Genomic DNA, 15,552 nt, shown 5'->3' with positions numbered 1-15,552 from the left:
GTCATATTGAGACCTATTAAGAAAGAGTCAGAAAATGCACACAAAAGAAAGACTAAGTAGACACAGCACCTCTCATTTAACTCGCTAAAATAGCTTTATAATAATCATATTAATAGTAATAATATTAGCCATTAGAAAATGTTTTGACAACGTTGACAGTGTTACATTCTGTGTTGGGGGTAAACCACGTCACAGTGTGCCATCTCTCCGGGCTTCAGCGCTATCGGACGTGCCCCTTGGACACATCTAGATCCATAAAACATACAAGATCAATAAATAAATGTGTATGTACAAAATGAGAACCAAAGCACAACAAACAGAATCATGATTTTACACTTCACTGTGCAACACCCTCCACTGTCGTCCAGCACAAACTCAGCATCTCCTCCGTCACCGTGGTGTTCTCATGCATGTTGTGTATCCACTGGTGGCTTAATGAAACAAAGTTAATGTCTTATGGCATTGCTATTGCTATATGCTCAACTTTTTTTATAGGAGAAAAAAAAGCATTTAATGTTTGCATTTACAATATGCTGTCTTGGCACTGAATCAAACGTGTAGAAAACAAGAACACTCGAGATAAAGCTGAGCTTAAAGACAGAAAAGCTCGCTGTATCAAACCCGTTTGATCAAAAATGATAGGAGAAATACATGAAAGAAGTGGAGAGAAGACAATGAGGGGCTATTTTAGTTTTGCTACATTATAGAGTAGAATACAGAGAGTGGAGAGTCTGCAACAGTTTTTTTGTCCGTGTTTTCCTCATCTGGCAGAACATATTGGGGCAAATGGAGAAAGAAGGTCGTAAGTTTGGATAGTCCATTCAGTCCGTCTGTCGAACGCTTACTTTCCAATTGTGATTTCTAACTCCTCATTGGCGTGTCCATCATCGATCCCAGAGAAAAATGTCTACCCAGAGTTATTGTCACTTAGCTTTACTTCTACCCCATCTCCTCAGTAGCAGCAACGCAAGAAGTATCGTCATGTATTCAACGTTTTTTGTTTTGTTATCATACACACTACTCGCCCTTGAATAAAGAACAATGTTTACCCATAGCTATAATTGACAACACCATTTATAATAATGAGAGTGATTGCAATAATGAATCCTTTTAATGACAAGAATCATACTAATAATAATAATCATATTGTTATAACAATATATGTCATATTGAGAATAGCAATGTCCATTGGCAACAGGTATTTACATGTTTGTAAACGCTAGGGTGGCAGGGTAGGATTTTGATAATTACACAGTAATTGCTCAGTTGTTTCTGACCCACATGGTTACCTGTGTGTGTACTGTAAAGCAACACTACAGTGTAAATACACACACGCACACACCAAACACACACATATGAGCACATTTACACCTCAGTGCTAAAGGCACATTGGAGTTTCAGTTAGACTCTTCTGGGGTTTAAGCTGCTCTGGGGCTGTGAAGTAAAACCTCTAAGAGGAGGGAACAAATACATATTTTAATGTAGATTTGGTATAGATGAGAATTAGAGTTACAATTCTTAAAATTAAATCAAAACTAAAATGGACCCTTTTTTGATACTGTTGGTGGTTGTCTTTTTCTCACCAAAGGCCATTGAATGTATTTACATTCTGTAATGCCTTTTGTTTATCGGGGTTACCAGTTTTGTGTTGGGGTCTGATTGAAATTGTCTACATATTTACAACAAATTGGCATATAATAATAACCATAACAATACAATCCAGTGTTATTTTATTAAATATCAGCTTCACTGTTTACTGTTCTACTAATGTGTATAAAGTTACTGCTAATGCTATCCCAAAATGTCCTATTGTTCCCTAAGCATTGCGGACTGTGAGTGCTAATCAAAAATGCATTTTCAAAACATCAAATGGTTGATTTCTTATTTATTTGATAGTTGGTATATTTTAAATATTGCAGGGAGTACTGGAAGAAGAAGAAGAAGAAGAAGAAGCCACAGCTCACAGCTCTGGTTACTAAGCCAGACAAAAAAGGTCCTTTGCTTCTCCCACTGAGGTTTACCTCCAGTGACTTTGCTTTTTCCTCCAGAGCAGCTCTGCCTCAGAAATATCTGAATAACTCAAACTCAAATCTGCTGCTACAGCATCCCTTCTGTTGCACTTTGTTGCAAATGCACAGCATACAGTACAGCCCACACACATTGGCTACAATTGAGCTCTTTATACGACCACAACATCTTTCACTGCTCTGCCAGTCTCAGAAAATGGCTACAAGAGAATCTGGGCTCAAATGATTGCCCCTTTTTATTCAGAGAACATGGACAACATTCCCGCGGGACTGATCCTGTATTATCAGGGTCCGTCTGTGTGAGAGAATCCCCTGAGCGCAGTGGCATGGGTCGGGGTTGGAGACACTGCTGCTAGAAACTGAGGTACTCTGAGGTGTCCTGTCCGTCTGGCTGTCCACGAGTGGTTTTTGCACTTCTAGAAAGAGGTGAAAGGGTTCGTATAGCAGTCATTGTGGTGTGTTGGTGAGTGCTCAGATCATGTTTGTCCAATATACACCCAGGCTGCTATTTCTAGCTGAGGCTCCTGTATTTATACTGTGAAGATGGGTAAATACGGAACAAAGGAAATCAAAAACCACCAAAATGTGTTTGCTATGGACCTGTTTCAAGGCAAGGTGGCTGGCTAACACCGTAACGTGATCAATAGTATAGAGGACAAAGTCAAGCGAGAATTGAAGAAGAAGTAGTAGTTGCTACGGTGGATAAAAATCCCACAAAGCCTCTTTGATTCCTGGTGTTCCTCAAGGCCGACTCCTCATGGAAAGACCATGCCACCCCTCTGTGTGTAGGTCTGAGGATTGTGAGGGTGGAGTCAAGAGGCCTTCACAGTGGAGTAACAGTAGAAAAGCAGGTATTTGTGCTTTGTTTGATGAGGGCTGTGTGAAACACCACTTTGATGTTGTTGAATTTGAGGGGAACAGAGGAGGATGAGTCGACAAAAAGGGCTGCAACCCACAGTGCTGCAGATGAATTAAACATGTCGACTGATTCTCAGCCCTTTTTTGTAATTGCCAGGGCAGCTTGTTTTACATGGAGGTTGTTAAATTGTTCTTCTGAGATTCAAATCAAAGCATTGATTGCCAAGTGTCATAAGTCCTCCAAGGATGTCTTCTTCGTACAAAGGTATGACTCATTTAATAACGGCATTGTAAAATCCTGTCAATAGTTTTCAATCACAAAAAAGGGTTCATAAGCTACAAAATGTACTCTTATCAGTCAAGATTCTGCAACATTTTTCAAAGGAGGTTTGACATAAAACATGCAGTAGTAACATCAACAAAATCCGTCAGTCTTATGTGTGTATTGCGAGTGACAGTGAGCGAGACAAAGGATGGCGTGTCAATTTGATAAAAACATTTTCTTTAACAATATTCTCTGAAGATTTGTATACTTTTTCTATTTACATATCTTTCTATATATATATATATATATATACTGTAAACTGTGTTCAAAGAAAACCTCCACATATAGCTGGTTAGGCACATGTAGTTGGTTCTAAAGGGGAAATACAGGGAGGGGGTACAGCAGTATATGTTGTTAGAACCACAGACAGATATACAGTAGGCCTAAGGAGGATCATACTTGGCAATAAACACTCTTGCCAGTTATACCCTGTGAACCTGACCCAGCACTCACAAACTCAAGATAATACTCATTTGAAATCATTTTTCACATGTACTGAGTCTGGATATGCCACACAGCTGTAGTATCACACAATGCTATAATCTATCATAATAATAATAATAATAATACTGTAGTATTTCACATTTGATATATGCTGCTTTTGTACATATACTGTACTCAATAGTCTCTACTAATCTAGAAATGTAGATTATATTATAAAATATACATCTCCCATTAAAATATCCCATGTTGCCAACACATTCCAAATCCAAGTGTTAGAAAAGGAAAAAAACAGGTCATGCTAAAAGGTTCTTAAAATGTGTTTTTTTTTCTATTTCAAACTGCTGACTTGGACTTTTCCATTGGGCTTCGTCCCTTATGACACACATCCTCTCTCACACACCCACACACACCCACACACACACACACACACACACACACACACACACACACACACACACACACACACACACACACACACACACACACACACACACACACACACACACACACACACACACACACACACACACACACACACAAAACACTACCGAAATATCTGTTCGCACATATAAATAAATAAGACCCTTTCATAGCTTTTAAAATCGTGCCTAACTGGAACACCAGCCAACAAAGAAATAAATAAAGAGGAAGGGTAAGGAACACACAGTGCAACAAACATAGTATAACTCCATTCAAACCAAGTGTAACCTAATCTCACTATCAAGTTGCCTTTGTGTCTATCATTTCACCACAAGTGGTTTTCCTCTCTTTGGACAGGCTTTGGGGAGGAGCTACATTAAAAACGACTTATTTAGTTTTCTTTCGATTCTGATACATAATTTCCTTTTTCCGTCAGCGGCGTTTGAAACTAAGAGGATTGTAGTTAGGCGTGGATTGGATTCTGCTTCCTAGCTCTCCCCACTTTTACTTTGTGATCCTCTGCTTTTTATGCAAACATATCAAGTCCATTCTGAAGATATGAGAGAAGAGAAGAGAAAAAAAAGAAACAGAACTTCTTTCATGGCTGTTTCATCAGGGCGTTTGATAATTCCTGACTGAGGTTGAAAGAGCTCTCTGCAGACCACTGTTGTTGGTTTGGGCCCTCATTTGACCACTCGGTGGTGCTATAATCTCACAGTGAAATAGGGACCGTATCAGTAAAGTCCTGAAAAGCCACCAAACATATCCCCCTAAATATTCCCTGCAACCCCACCCCTGAACAGTTGAAACTTCAGAGAGACTACATAAAAAGCGGAAAAGCAATTTGTGTGTGTGTTTGTGTTGCTCTCTAGCTGTCAAGGCTGTGATGCTACACCGCAAAAGCTCCTTTTGGCAAACACGAGTGTGCACACTATGTACAAATAGCACTTGCACATTCAAACAGCCTCACAGCTGAATGATGAGGGGAGGCCATGGATAGGCAGGAGGAGTGAGGGAAAGTGACAGAAAATAGTTTCATATTCTTTTGACTGGCTGCCTGGGTGGACAGATGGTAACTGGGTGAAAAGTGCCAGCTGTAGTTGACTGACTATGCTTGGAGAATGTTCTTTGGGGATTGCCAACCATCTGACTTTAGGGCATTTAAACTGATGGTGAGAAATGAATCCATGTTTATTCATCCATACTGGTAGCATTCAGGAAATGGCAACAGGAGATCTTTAGGGAGGTTCTGTCATCTCCGCAGAGGTTATGTTCCCGTTAAGCCCTTTATTTTCAGTGATGGAGAAGTGCTGGGTGAACACGCACAGGCATGCTACTACTGCGTGAACCTCCGCTGACTACTGCTATAAAAGTGGACTGTTTCTTGCTTGTCAGCCAAAAGGAAATTCTTAAAAAAGTCTATAACTCATATCTGCTAGCTACCATTTCAGGTCTAGGCTTCTGTGTCAGTAACATTTCCAAATTTCAAGACACTAAAATGGCTGTCATTGCTTGTTTAATGAGCAAGAGTAGTGAATTGTAGTTGTGAGAAGTGAAGTGATGCTCAAGGGAGGGTATCAGATAAATAGCGATGACCTGTAGAAGATTCAAAAACTCAGAGAAAGACTGAGACAGGTCAGCTTCAGGGGGGCTGAGGGTGAGTGAGGAGGTGAGGGGGCTTTGTGTTCAGAGTCGAGTCTGGGCTTCGGGGATGTAGATCTCGATGCTGTCTGCGCTCTCTGTGGCCGAGTTCTGCCTGAAGGAAGCGGTACGCTTGGTCTGCAGGAGCCTCCTCCTCGCTTCTGTCCTCTGACGGTCCCCGAGGTCCAGGGACTTCTCCCTCATGGGTAGGGTTTGTCCACCAATGCGAGGAACCACCAGGCCCCCCGACCCAGCTCCTCCTCCACCGCCGCCGATCACATCCCCGACGCTATCCGCCCGGAGGCTGCCACTCACCCCACCTGCTGGCTTCTTTGGTAAGGGAGGAGGAAGCTTCTTATCCTCCTAACCCGGCCATGGTGAGACGTTGGTGGAAAGGGACAGTGGATATATCGTGTCGGGAACAAAAAGGTTGTATGGTTGTACAAAAATTCCATGCAACAAAGAGGAGATATTGGGAAAAACAAATAGAATGGCAAAACAAAAAAGGTATAATTTCAGTGAGGAAGAATCACACACCGAGACATTATGAGAAACAAATAATCATAGTTAACAAAATAAATGGGAACCAAAAAACATCCCAGCATGCATCGGCATCGGGTGACACAAAAGGAAATGAAATGGGAGAATAAGGAGGAAAACGAAGATGTAAAAAGGAAAAGAAGAGAAGAGAAACAATTGTTAGTTTGTTATCAAGAATAATGTAGTCAGTATCAGAAAGTGAGCTTTATCGACAGTAATGTGAAAGACAAGGACTTTTCCTCTCAGCTGCAATAAATGCAGAAAAGCTGATGTATTTCGATATTTTATCAGTTTAAGACTCCATGTTATCCTGTGCAGTTCAGTTCCTCTGGCTGTTGTGTATGTTCACAGTCTGCAAAGGCTTGGAGGGCACGACCATCTGCGCTACTCTTCTGCACACCGCCATCTTAGCTCTGGGGGAGTGGCGTAGGGAAACCAGGGCTCTTTGGACCCCCAGGCCTCTCACCTTCTTTTCAGGTGGGAGCCTCCAACCAGAGTCCTTGAGCCTCTGGAGGTCCTGAAACTTGACCCTGACGTCCTCTATGTTAAGCTGGAGCAGGTCCCAGAGGCCTGCCAGGTCCTGAGAGGTGGGCTGAGGGTACGCTGAAGGGTCCTGTGGGGGGGCGGGACATGACATGTGATCAGAATCAGAAATCAGAATACCTTTATTCGTCCCACAGAGGGGACATTTGCATTTGCTACAGCAAGAAAAGAGCCAAAGACAGCTTCATCTTGACTAAGAAGCATAACAAAATTATTAAAGATTAAAAAAAAAACAATATCCAAGAGAGAAAGACGGTTGAATAATATTTTTTTGCAACTGTTTCTGCAGCGAAGCTTAGTTTGCTTTTAGCTGCTGTGAATCTCAGCAAAACCATGCACCATTTATAATGTGTGTTGTCATGATCTTCTGTGCTATCACACATACTTACCACACTTTGTTGGCAGAGGCGGAAAAACTGCTGGACTTTCTGAGACATGAGCATCTGGGCACTGCCAACTGCATTTCGTATCAGCTCAAGAACTACGGAAACAGCGCACATGTCGTTTTAGAAAACCAAGAATCATCATTGTTTATTCTTTTCTCTCTGATCCTTTTTGACCTGCCGCCCAAACTCACCTTCCTCTGGCAGTTCGTTCTCCTCTGCCTCTCGCTCCATGTTCTGGCACCAGCCCTCCATCCTCTCCACCTCTGTCTGCAGGAGGCGTAAGAAGAACTCTCCGTCTCTCATGCAGGGCGAGGCGCGGCCAGAGTCGGGCAAGCTCCGGGGGCCCTCCAGTGACGGCGTCCCCGCCCACGCTCTCTCAGAGGTGATGGGCAGAGGGGAGTGGGATCGTGGAGGCAGGTGTGGGTGCTGGTGGGGCCGCGGGTCCCCTGGGCAGTCCTCCGTGGTATAGCCACCCTGGAGTAAGTCCTGTGATGGCATAAGAAAACAGTTGGACACTGTATTTTGCAAGACACTAAAGATTTTAACTTATAGATATCATCATGAAACTTCCCTAGCTGATGACTTGCATTAAGACACCATTTTTTTGTATTACAAGTTGTCGGTAATGCGATGTTTAAATATGCAATTGAGGCATTATTATTCTTTGTCATTATTTTTTAATTTGCATATTGCAATTTGATCATTTAATAAAGCCCATTTTTAAAAGTTTTTCTCATTTTGTTGACGTATAAGAGTCTATTTATTTTACAGAGAGATTTTTTTTAGATCTCTTTGCCACCATTTAATTAAAAACTGTCAACATCCTTACAGATTTTCAGGGATACAAGTTTTCAATATAAATCAAGCTATACATTATTTATAAACTAACCCTTTTGTAAAAGCCTGCAACACATAGGAATGCATAGACAGTATATTTAGAATAAAATAAAGATATAGTGTATTTTTTGAATGTTTATTTCCACTAGTCTGAAATAAAACATGTTTGTACCTCACCCTCAAGGTACTCGTAATACCTAACTCTACATCAAAAGGGGACTTTAGACCCCTGAATGATGACTGATAAGATACAGTTCAATAGTTTGGCCATGCATATCACTGCAGAACTACCTCTCTGTACGCCCATTGTCCCTGCGTGTGCACAGTGCGTTGGCACTCTGTGTACTGGCTTGCTGACTCCGGCTCTGAGGAGTGCCTTTGGAAAGAACAGCCGAACTGGAGACTCTTGTCCTGCATTGGCACGGCGATGCTGAGCCCGGGGAAGCCCTCGGGGTCCAGGTCGGCCTGCACGCTCGCCGTCACGCTGTTGGAGCGCTTGAAGCGAGCACGCCTGCAACACAGGGAGTCACAGCAGGCCCAGAACCATCCGGTCACACAGAGTATCGCATGCAAAAGCCATATTCAAATAAGTTTTGAGTCAAGCTGTCACTGCAGTCACTAATACTCACTGGGTTGTGTTAAGCCCTGTTAAATCCTTTGGCATATGACGCAGCAGTGTGTGCAAATGTCATGTCAATAGACTCAGTGATGAATGTTTACTTTATAACAAGTTTATACCTCCCCTCACCCTTGTTTGCTGTGTAAAAAGGCGTTAGATGTGAGTCATCCTTGAAGATGCAGGAAGTGGGGAACATTGGGGTTTGGGAGTGTGTGATGTTGGGGGTGCTCGCATGCAAGTGAATCTGACCCGTAAGTGATGCTGGATACAATTAGGAAAAGGGCTGCATGACATGTGAAAAATCATGTTGAATGTATGATTTGCAGTAGTCATGGTTACAGTTGATAAAAACAAGACATTCTTGGAACAAAGTGTTAATGAGTTCAAGCTGTGATCTCTGATGAAATGTTAAATGAAATAATAGGATCTAGCCTAGAAATCAACCATAGGTGGCTGCACTGTTGGGCGCCCAGGAGGTGAAGGCTTTTTTTGAACATTATTTATTACAATTATTCACATAAATTAGTGTGCAAAGACCAAAAGCTCTTGATAAAGCCACATTCTTTCCCCGCAAAGACAACATTAGCAAATAAACAAAAACATATCATAGTTTGGAGGTTTGTGTCCATAATTAAGGCAAGCTAAATGTCAGGCAAAATAAACACATCTCAAGTTTGTAAGAGATTTCAAAGACGAAAACTTTCCCCCTGCTTAGATTTCATGTTGTGTTTCCGTTACCTTTTGTCATCTTCCACTTGGACTCCTATAGAGTGGACCTCTGTCAGAGCTTTTCCATCTGGGTCTGAATCTGACAGAGTCTCTGAGCTGTCCACCTGGAGCAGAAGAAGCCACAAAGCAAAACAGTAAGACCTCATACAAAACTGGAATTTAAGTATTCGTTTTCATAACAAAAGGCTACAGCCAGCATCTGGTTAGCTTAATTTATATGCGAAATAGCTAGCCTGGCTCTGCCATAGCTACACATCTGCCTCCTAGCACCTCTAAACCTCAATAAATAGGAAGGTGTGTGTGCATTTCCCCTGGTTTCAAACATAACTGGGTACATAACTATAAATAGTGAGTTTAATAGGCATATTTTTTCATTTTGGGGAAAGGCCGGCTAGCTAATTTAACTCCTGTGACCTGGGGCCTATACTACGAAGCTGGTTCAACCTAACCTGGATATGTTTGAGTTAGCCGGTTGGCCTAATCCAAAACATACGCGCTCTCGCTAAACTGTACTACGACGCTGGTTATCAAGTGGATCGCTCAAGCCAGCCGTTTCCTATCTAGTTAGGTGCGCGTTCACATGAAAGGGGTGGTATTTGGAGCATTCGACCAATCACAAACATGGAGAAGCGTACTGACAGCGCAGCGTCATACTTCCTGAATGAAAAGTGAACTTTAATACTAGTCAAAAATGAAGAAGTTCAACTTTAAACATCCATGACTTAAACACTTTATCCAGGATTTGATAGCCAGCGTTGTAGGACAGTTGAGCGAGAGCGGCTTTGTTTTGGATTAAGTCAACCGGATAACTCAAAACATATCCAGGATAGGTTGAACTAGATTCGTAGTATAGGCCCCTGGTCCCGACCAGGTTAGCCGCTAAGCATAAGTTACCATGGAGATCTAGCCTGCTAAAAAGAGAACCAGCTTCGTAGGACCGGAAAGCCGGAGTTTTCCCTGAATTTAGCCGGCTAAGCGAAAATCCTGCTTCGTAGTATACCCCCCTGGTTAGGTTGCAGACTAAGAGTTCAACTCAGTGAAAGCACTGCCTGCTGACCAATCAGAGCTCAGTGTGCGGAGTTTAAAGCGATCAAGTAATATTACAGGAGAAAGGAAATACAGAAAAGCTGCCGTCGCAGGAAAGACGGCCGGCAAAAATCACCGACTGTGTGTGAACATTAATAGAATATCACCTCCCATCTTCAGAGCAATCTGACTATTATAACATTAGCGTTAAGAAAGCTTAATTAAATATCTGCCACAACATAAGTAACCGGATCAGAGTAACATTAAGTACAGTCCGCGGCATATCACTTCATAATGTATCATATATTTTCTTATCTGAGTCAGCTGAGCCGTATCTGGCCGTGCAACACTCAGTGTCACATACTGTATGCAGAAGTATTATTTTAAGCAACACATTAAGTTGACGAAACACTCGAGACAAATGTAATTAAAGTCAGATCGTGTTTTAGACGGGGCAGTGATATCATAAACCTGTTAATGTACGCATTCAAACACTTTTTCTTTTGCCAGCTGTATTCACCTTGCAGGTGCAGCTATGTGGCTTTTATCCTGGATAAAGTGTTTAAGTCATGGATGTTCAAAGTTTAACTTCTTCATTTTTGACTAGTGTTAAAGTTCACTTTTCATTCAGGAAGTTTGACGCTGCGCTGTCAGTACGCTTCTCCATGTTTGTGATTGGTCGAATGCTCCAGATACCACCCCTTTCATGTGAACGCGCACCTAACTAGATAGGCAACGGCTGGCTTGAGCGATCCACTTGATAACCAGCGTCGTAGTACAGTTTAGCGAGAGCGCGTATGTTTTGGATTAGGCCAACCGGCTAACTCAAACATATCCAGGTTAGGTTGAACCAGCTTCGTAGTATAGGCCCCTGGTCCCGACCAGGTTAGCCGCTAAGCATAAATTACCATGTAGATCTAGCCTGCTAAAAAGAGAACCAGCTTCGTAGGACCGGAAAGCCGGAGTTTTCCCTGAATTTAGCCGGCTAAACGAAAATCCTGCTTCGTAGTATACCCCCCTGGTCATGCTAAACTATGCTCATTGATTCCTGACTCTTGCTTTGTATTTAACGCACACATAAGGAGTCGGACCTATCTTCTTAAATTACTCCCTGCAAGTCTCTACATGTTTCTTTACCATGTAGCCAACCTTGAGTATTTTAACTGTATTTTGATTAGTGCTTAAAATACTAGTCATTACATTTAGTTGATTAATAGACATTTGTCTGTTGTTGTCACTGTGTTTATCTTAAATGTGACAAAGCCTCGATTTCTCTCAGTGTGGGGACATGATTAAGAGTTTATTTAGGGATATGTTTCACAGTTTGGCTAAACTGAAATTTACCAAAAGGGGAGGATTTAGTTGAGGACGCAAATAACTGAATGTCTGTCAAACTAAAGGCATATATTGTATGGCGACTGCTCTTAAATATTTAGTTTACCTTTTACTTTGTAATAAAAACAACAATAAAATATTTAGCATATCATGATTATCAATGACCTTCTTGCTTAGTTATGAATTATTTCAAGGTTGTGATTGCAAAATGCTTATGTTATCAGCAAACCACTTCTAATGGGTCTTGGGCATTTTCTCCGTAAATACTTTTTCTAAAAACATTTCCACTCCTTTTTTTATTCACATTTTGCACACAGGTGTATCAGAAATGTATCAAGATTTGTTTTTTGGCAATGAGTGACAGTCCCCTTGAGTGACAGCAGCTGCTCAGCTGGCAGGCTGCTAGTTAGGAGTGATTTGTCTCAGCTGGGTTTGGTAAAGTTTTAAAATCCTGCCACACCCAGCTCCTGCTCCTTCTCTCACTCAGTGTTTGGTTTCCAGAGGGCGAACACCTTCAGTTCACCCTCTGGTCCCTGTGAGTTATTTGTAGTGGCCCAACGTCTGTAAAAAGCTTTTATTTTAGCCCCATTTTGTTTTGGATTCTTAATTTAATTGTGTCCTATGTTTTGAGGCACCTCATGAATGCCACCAGAACTACACTAGTTTAGACCTTTAGTTGAGGTTGGGTTTTCCATTGGCAGAAACATCTTAATTTTACTACATCGCAAATATTTTATGTCGTTTCATGAAATGTATTGTAATGTAGACAAAAACTCTATCGGCCCACTTTATTAGGCTGTTAGTTTGTGAAAAAGCCCTTAGGAAAGCCCTTTACTGTATATCATCATTAGTGACCTATTACTTTAATTATGCCCCTTTGAATGTAATTTGTAAATTTCGTTTCTGAATATTTTGATATTGCACTCACTTCTTTTATGCCTTGGACCTCATCTTAACTTTTAACAGCTGTTAGTTTGTGGGAAAGCCACAAAAAGATAATTAAAAAGAAGACGAAGGAAAAAAGCCCAAGGCAGTAACAGTCAAAGCATACAGTTCAAGGCTGTAATTTCAACAGCTTGCTCAATATTTGCACATTATTATGGACAAAAAGTTTTATAAACTCAGGAGAAAGGAATGCTCTGACGGAGGGAGCAATTAGTACAAAAGCAGTTTCTCTGACAGTTGTCTTGTGCTAATCACTGCAGAGTAGCCAATTGGTGGGCAGTCACCATATGGCTTGCATTTTTGCAATTATCTTTTTGTTGGTATATTTTCGCAATTTTTTGTACATTGTATTCCATTCTAACAAAACATTTATTGTAATGAATTTCCTATATGCACCATCCTGATTTTGAGTTGATCAGAATAGTGAAACAACAGCTTAAAGCTCTCCAACACGTCCAAATCTGGGAAAAATGCAAGATTTCCCTGCATTAGTTGGCTATACTATATTGAATATGCTTGGTATACTGTAGTTACTGTCTTCACACAAACCAAGCAATTTGCATTATCTTTGACATTTATGTATTAAACTATTATGGGATTGTGACTAAACTAGTTAGTCGCAGACTTAATTAAAAAGGGTAACATTTCCTTCCTCACCTGCGTGGCGATGGACGGCCTCCACTTTCTCCCCCCACGCCCGTCGTCCTGCCCCCCAGCTTTGCTCAGCACCATGCTGTTCTGAGGCAGAGAGACGGACTTCCCCAGGCTGCCCGCGCCCCGGCCGTCCCTCTCCCTGGCCGGCCGCGGTGGCCCCTCCAGCAGACTGTCAGCCGAGCTGCTGTGTTTGGCCCTCACTCCGACTCCCGGGGCCCCTCCGTAGAGCACTAGCTCCCGAGAACCCCTGACCCCATCCAGACTCTCTGCAGAGTTGCTGTGTTGTCGGGAGCGTGAGCCTGTGGCCGTGTAGTAGCCCCCCCTGGAGAGGCGACCCGAGGGGCCGTCAGAGCTGCCCAGGTCCACCGAGTTGCTGTGCTGTTTGGGGCGCCCAGAGCCTGAACTCGGGGCCATCTGTCCACCACCCTGAAAGTAGGCATCCTGGGTGGACTCTGTGCTGCTCTGTGCTCGCACCGAGAGAGAAGACTTGGACATGCGAGGTGGGAGTGGCGGAGGAGCACCTTTACGATAAGGAAAGACTGAAGTGACAAAAGAGCGAGAGAAAGGAAGATAGAGGCAAAGTGAGCAGTTAAAAGCAAAAATGGGGACTACATCACCAGGGAGAAGGGGAGGTGGATACTTACAAAAGACTTGAAGGTGAAATGAAAGAGAGGGAAATGAGTCATAAAAGTAGGTAAAGCAATGCAAAGAGGGAGAATAAAAACAACATAAATCATTAAATAATAATGCAAATGTGACAGACTCATAAAGGCAACTCAAAAGCTCTATTTCTTTTCACCCCAAAATTCAGCTTTTGTTATGACTTTCAGTAATATAGGCAGGATGCAACGTGGTGAAAAAAGACAGATGTGACAGACCCTTTCCCTTGAGCTAACCTAACTGTGCTTCTGAGGAAGATGAAGCAATTTCCTGAGAGAAGTATTAAAATGAGGAGCGCACATTCTGTCTCTTTCTCCTCCCTCAAACGCACATGCGAGTGCACGCAGTGTATTTACTGTGAATAAAGGATCAAACTTTAATGCATCTTTCTCACAGTCTAGAACACCTACCAGCTTGTCATAGTTTACAAAAAATATCAGGAAGCTCTGAGCTCCAGTGTGCAGATGTGGGTATAGATATGTGTGGGTCTTTGAGTTTGTGTACAGAGAATGTGTGTCTATCGATGATTTATATGACACTTCACAGAGGCTTTTATAAATATCAGGAGGGATTTGCTGGTCTAAGCTTAGACATTTGTGTCCTGCAAGCTAGTTTCTCTGCAGTCTCCTGCACAAACACACAAGACTTCAGATTTACTGTGAGTGCTTGAGAATAGTTACACAAAAAATGATCAGAACAAAACAATGCACGAATGACATTCAAATAAATGATGATTGATATGGAGTAAAAAGGCAAAAGATTGAGAATGCACCAGTGAGACATACGGAAGACAGAAAGACGGGGGGAAAAGCCGCTGAGCTATAATCATAATTATAAACACTCCTGTACCTATTGAGCCTGTGGAGGGTTGTGGGAAAGATGAGATACAGAGATGACAGAGAACAAAGAGAATGCAGAATAACATGCATACGATTCTGTGCTTAGAGCATGCACACATTTACACAAACACAAAGAAATACTGCAAAATGATTAGGGGGAAAACCGAGATCATAGAGATTGAAAAGAATAGAGAATAAAAAATAATAAAAAATGGATGCACAGATTGCACACATCTGTGCAAGGGTGTAGGGTTTGCGGTTGTGTGTGTGTAATTGAATAAACTTGCTTTTGTGTAGGTAAGCTGACAAAATCTGTCAATAGGGAAGTTACTACTCCCACTTTGTCTCTCACCAGGTGGCCACCATATAAAAGGTAGCCACACACACCCTTACAAAACACAGATGCTGCATAATGGTACGCCAAAACACACACACGCATACACTCACCCGCCCCGGCCTTGATGCTTCCCTGGGGGCCCGACATGGAGAAGACGGAGAGGCAGTCGTCGTCTTGGGAACAGCCGGCCTGGATGGCACGGACGTAGCTGTGGCTGCGCGTGCGGAAAACACCGGGAAGGTCCAGGGCCTCGACGGCTTGAGACTCCACCTCCCCGAACATGGTCTCACACACCGCCTCGAACTGACGGTTCAACGTGTCTCCCAGCTGAAGGAAAGGACATATTGCTGAAGTCTGGACACCTAAACTTAAAGAAACTTGTGAATA

The 15,552-nt window shown here is 42.3% G+C and overlaps 1 protein-coding gene across 1 annotated transcript in view; it reads right to left on the bottom strand.

Annotated features, from left to right (window-relative positions):
* Positions 1-1,092: 1,092 nt before the first annotated feature.
* dlgap3 (discs, large (Drosophila) homolog-associated protein 3) overlaps positions 1,093-15,552 on the bottom strand; it is a 141,032-nt gene continuing 126,572 nt past the window's right edge. Inside the window, 8 exon segments of the mRNA XM_034236679.1 lie at positions 1,093-6,078; positions 6,722-6,868; positions 7,188-7,279; positions 7,376-7,670; positions 8,313-8,532; positions 9,379-9,473; positions 13,333-13,868; positions 15,276-15,492. Of these exon segments, the coding sequence (XP_034092570.1) occupies positions 5,761-6,078; positions 6,722-6,868; positions 7,188-7,279; positions 7,376-7,670; positions 8,313-8,532; positions 9,379-9,473; positions 13,333-13,868; positions 15,276-15,492 (1,920 nt within the window). The 3' untranslated portion in view covers positions 1,093-5,760.

This window comes from Gymnodraco acuticeps, unplaced genomic scaffold, assembly GCF_902827175.1.
Source record: "Gymnodraco acuticeps unplaced genomic scaffold, fGymAcu1.1, whole genome shotgun sequence".
In the NCBI taxonomy this organism is placed as follows: domain Eukaryota; kingdom Metazoa; phylum Chordata; class Actinopteri; order Perciformes; family Bathydraconidae; genus Gymnodraco; species Gymnodraco acuticeps.
Note: the sequence above shows the minus strand (reverse complement) of the source record. Positions and strands in the feature narration are given on the sequence as shown.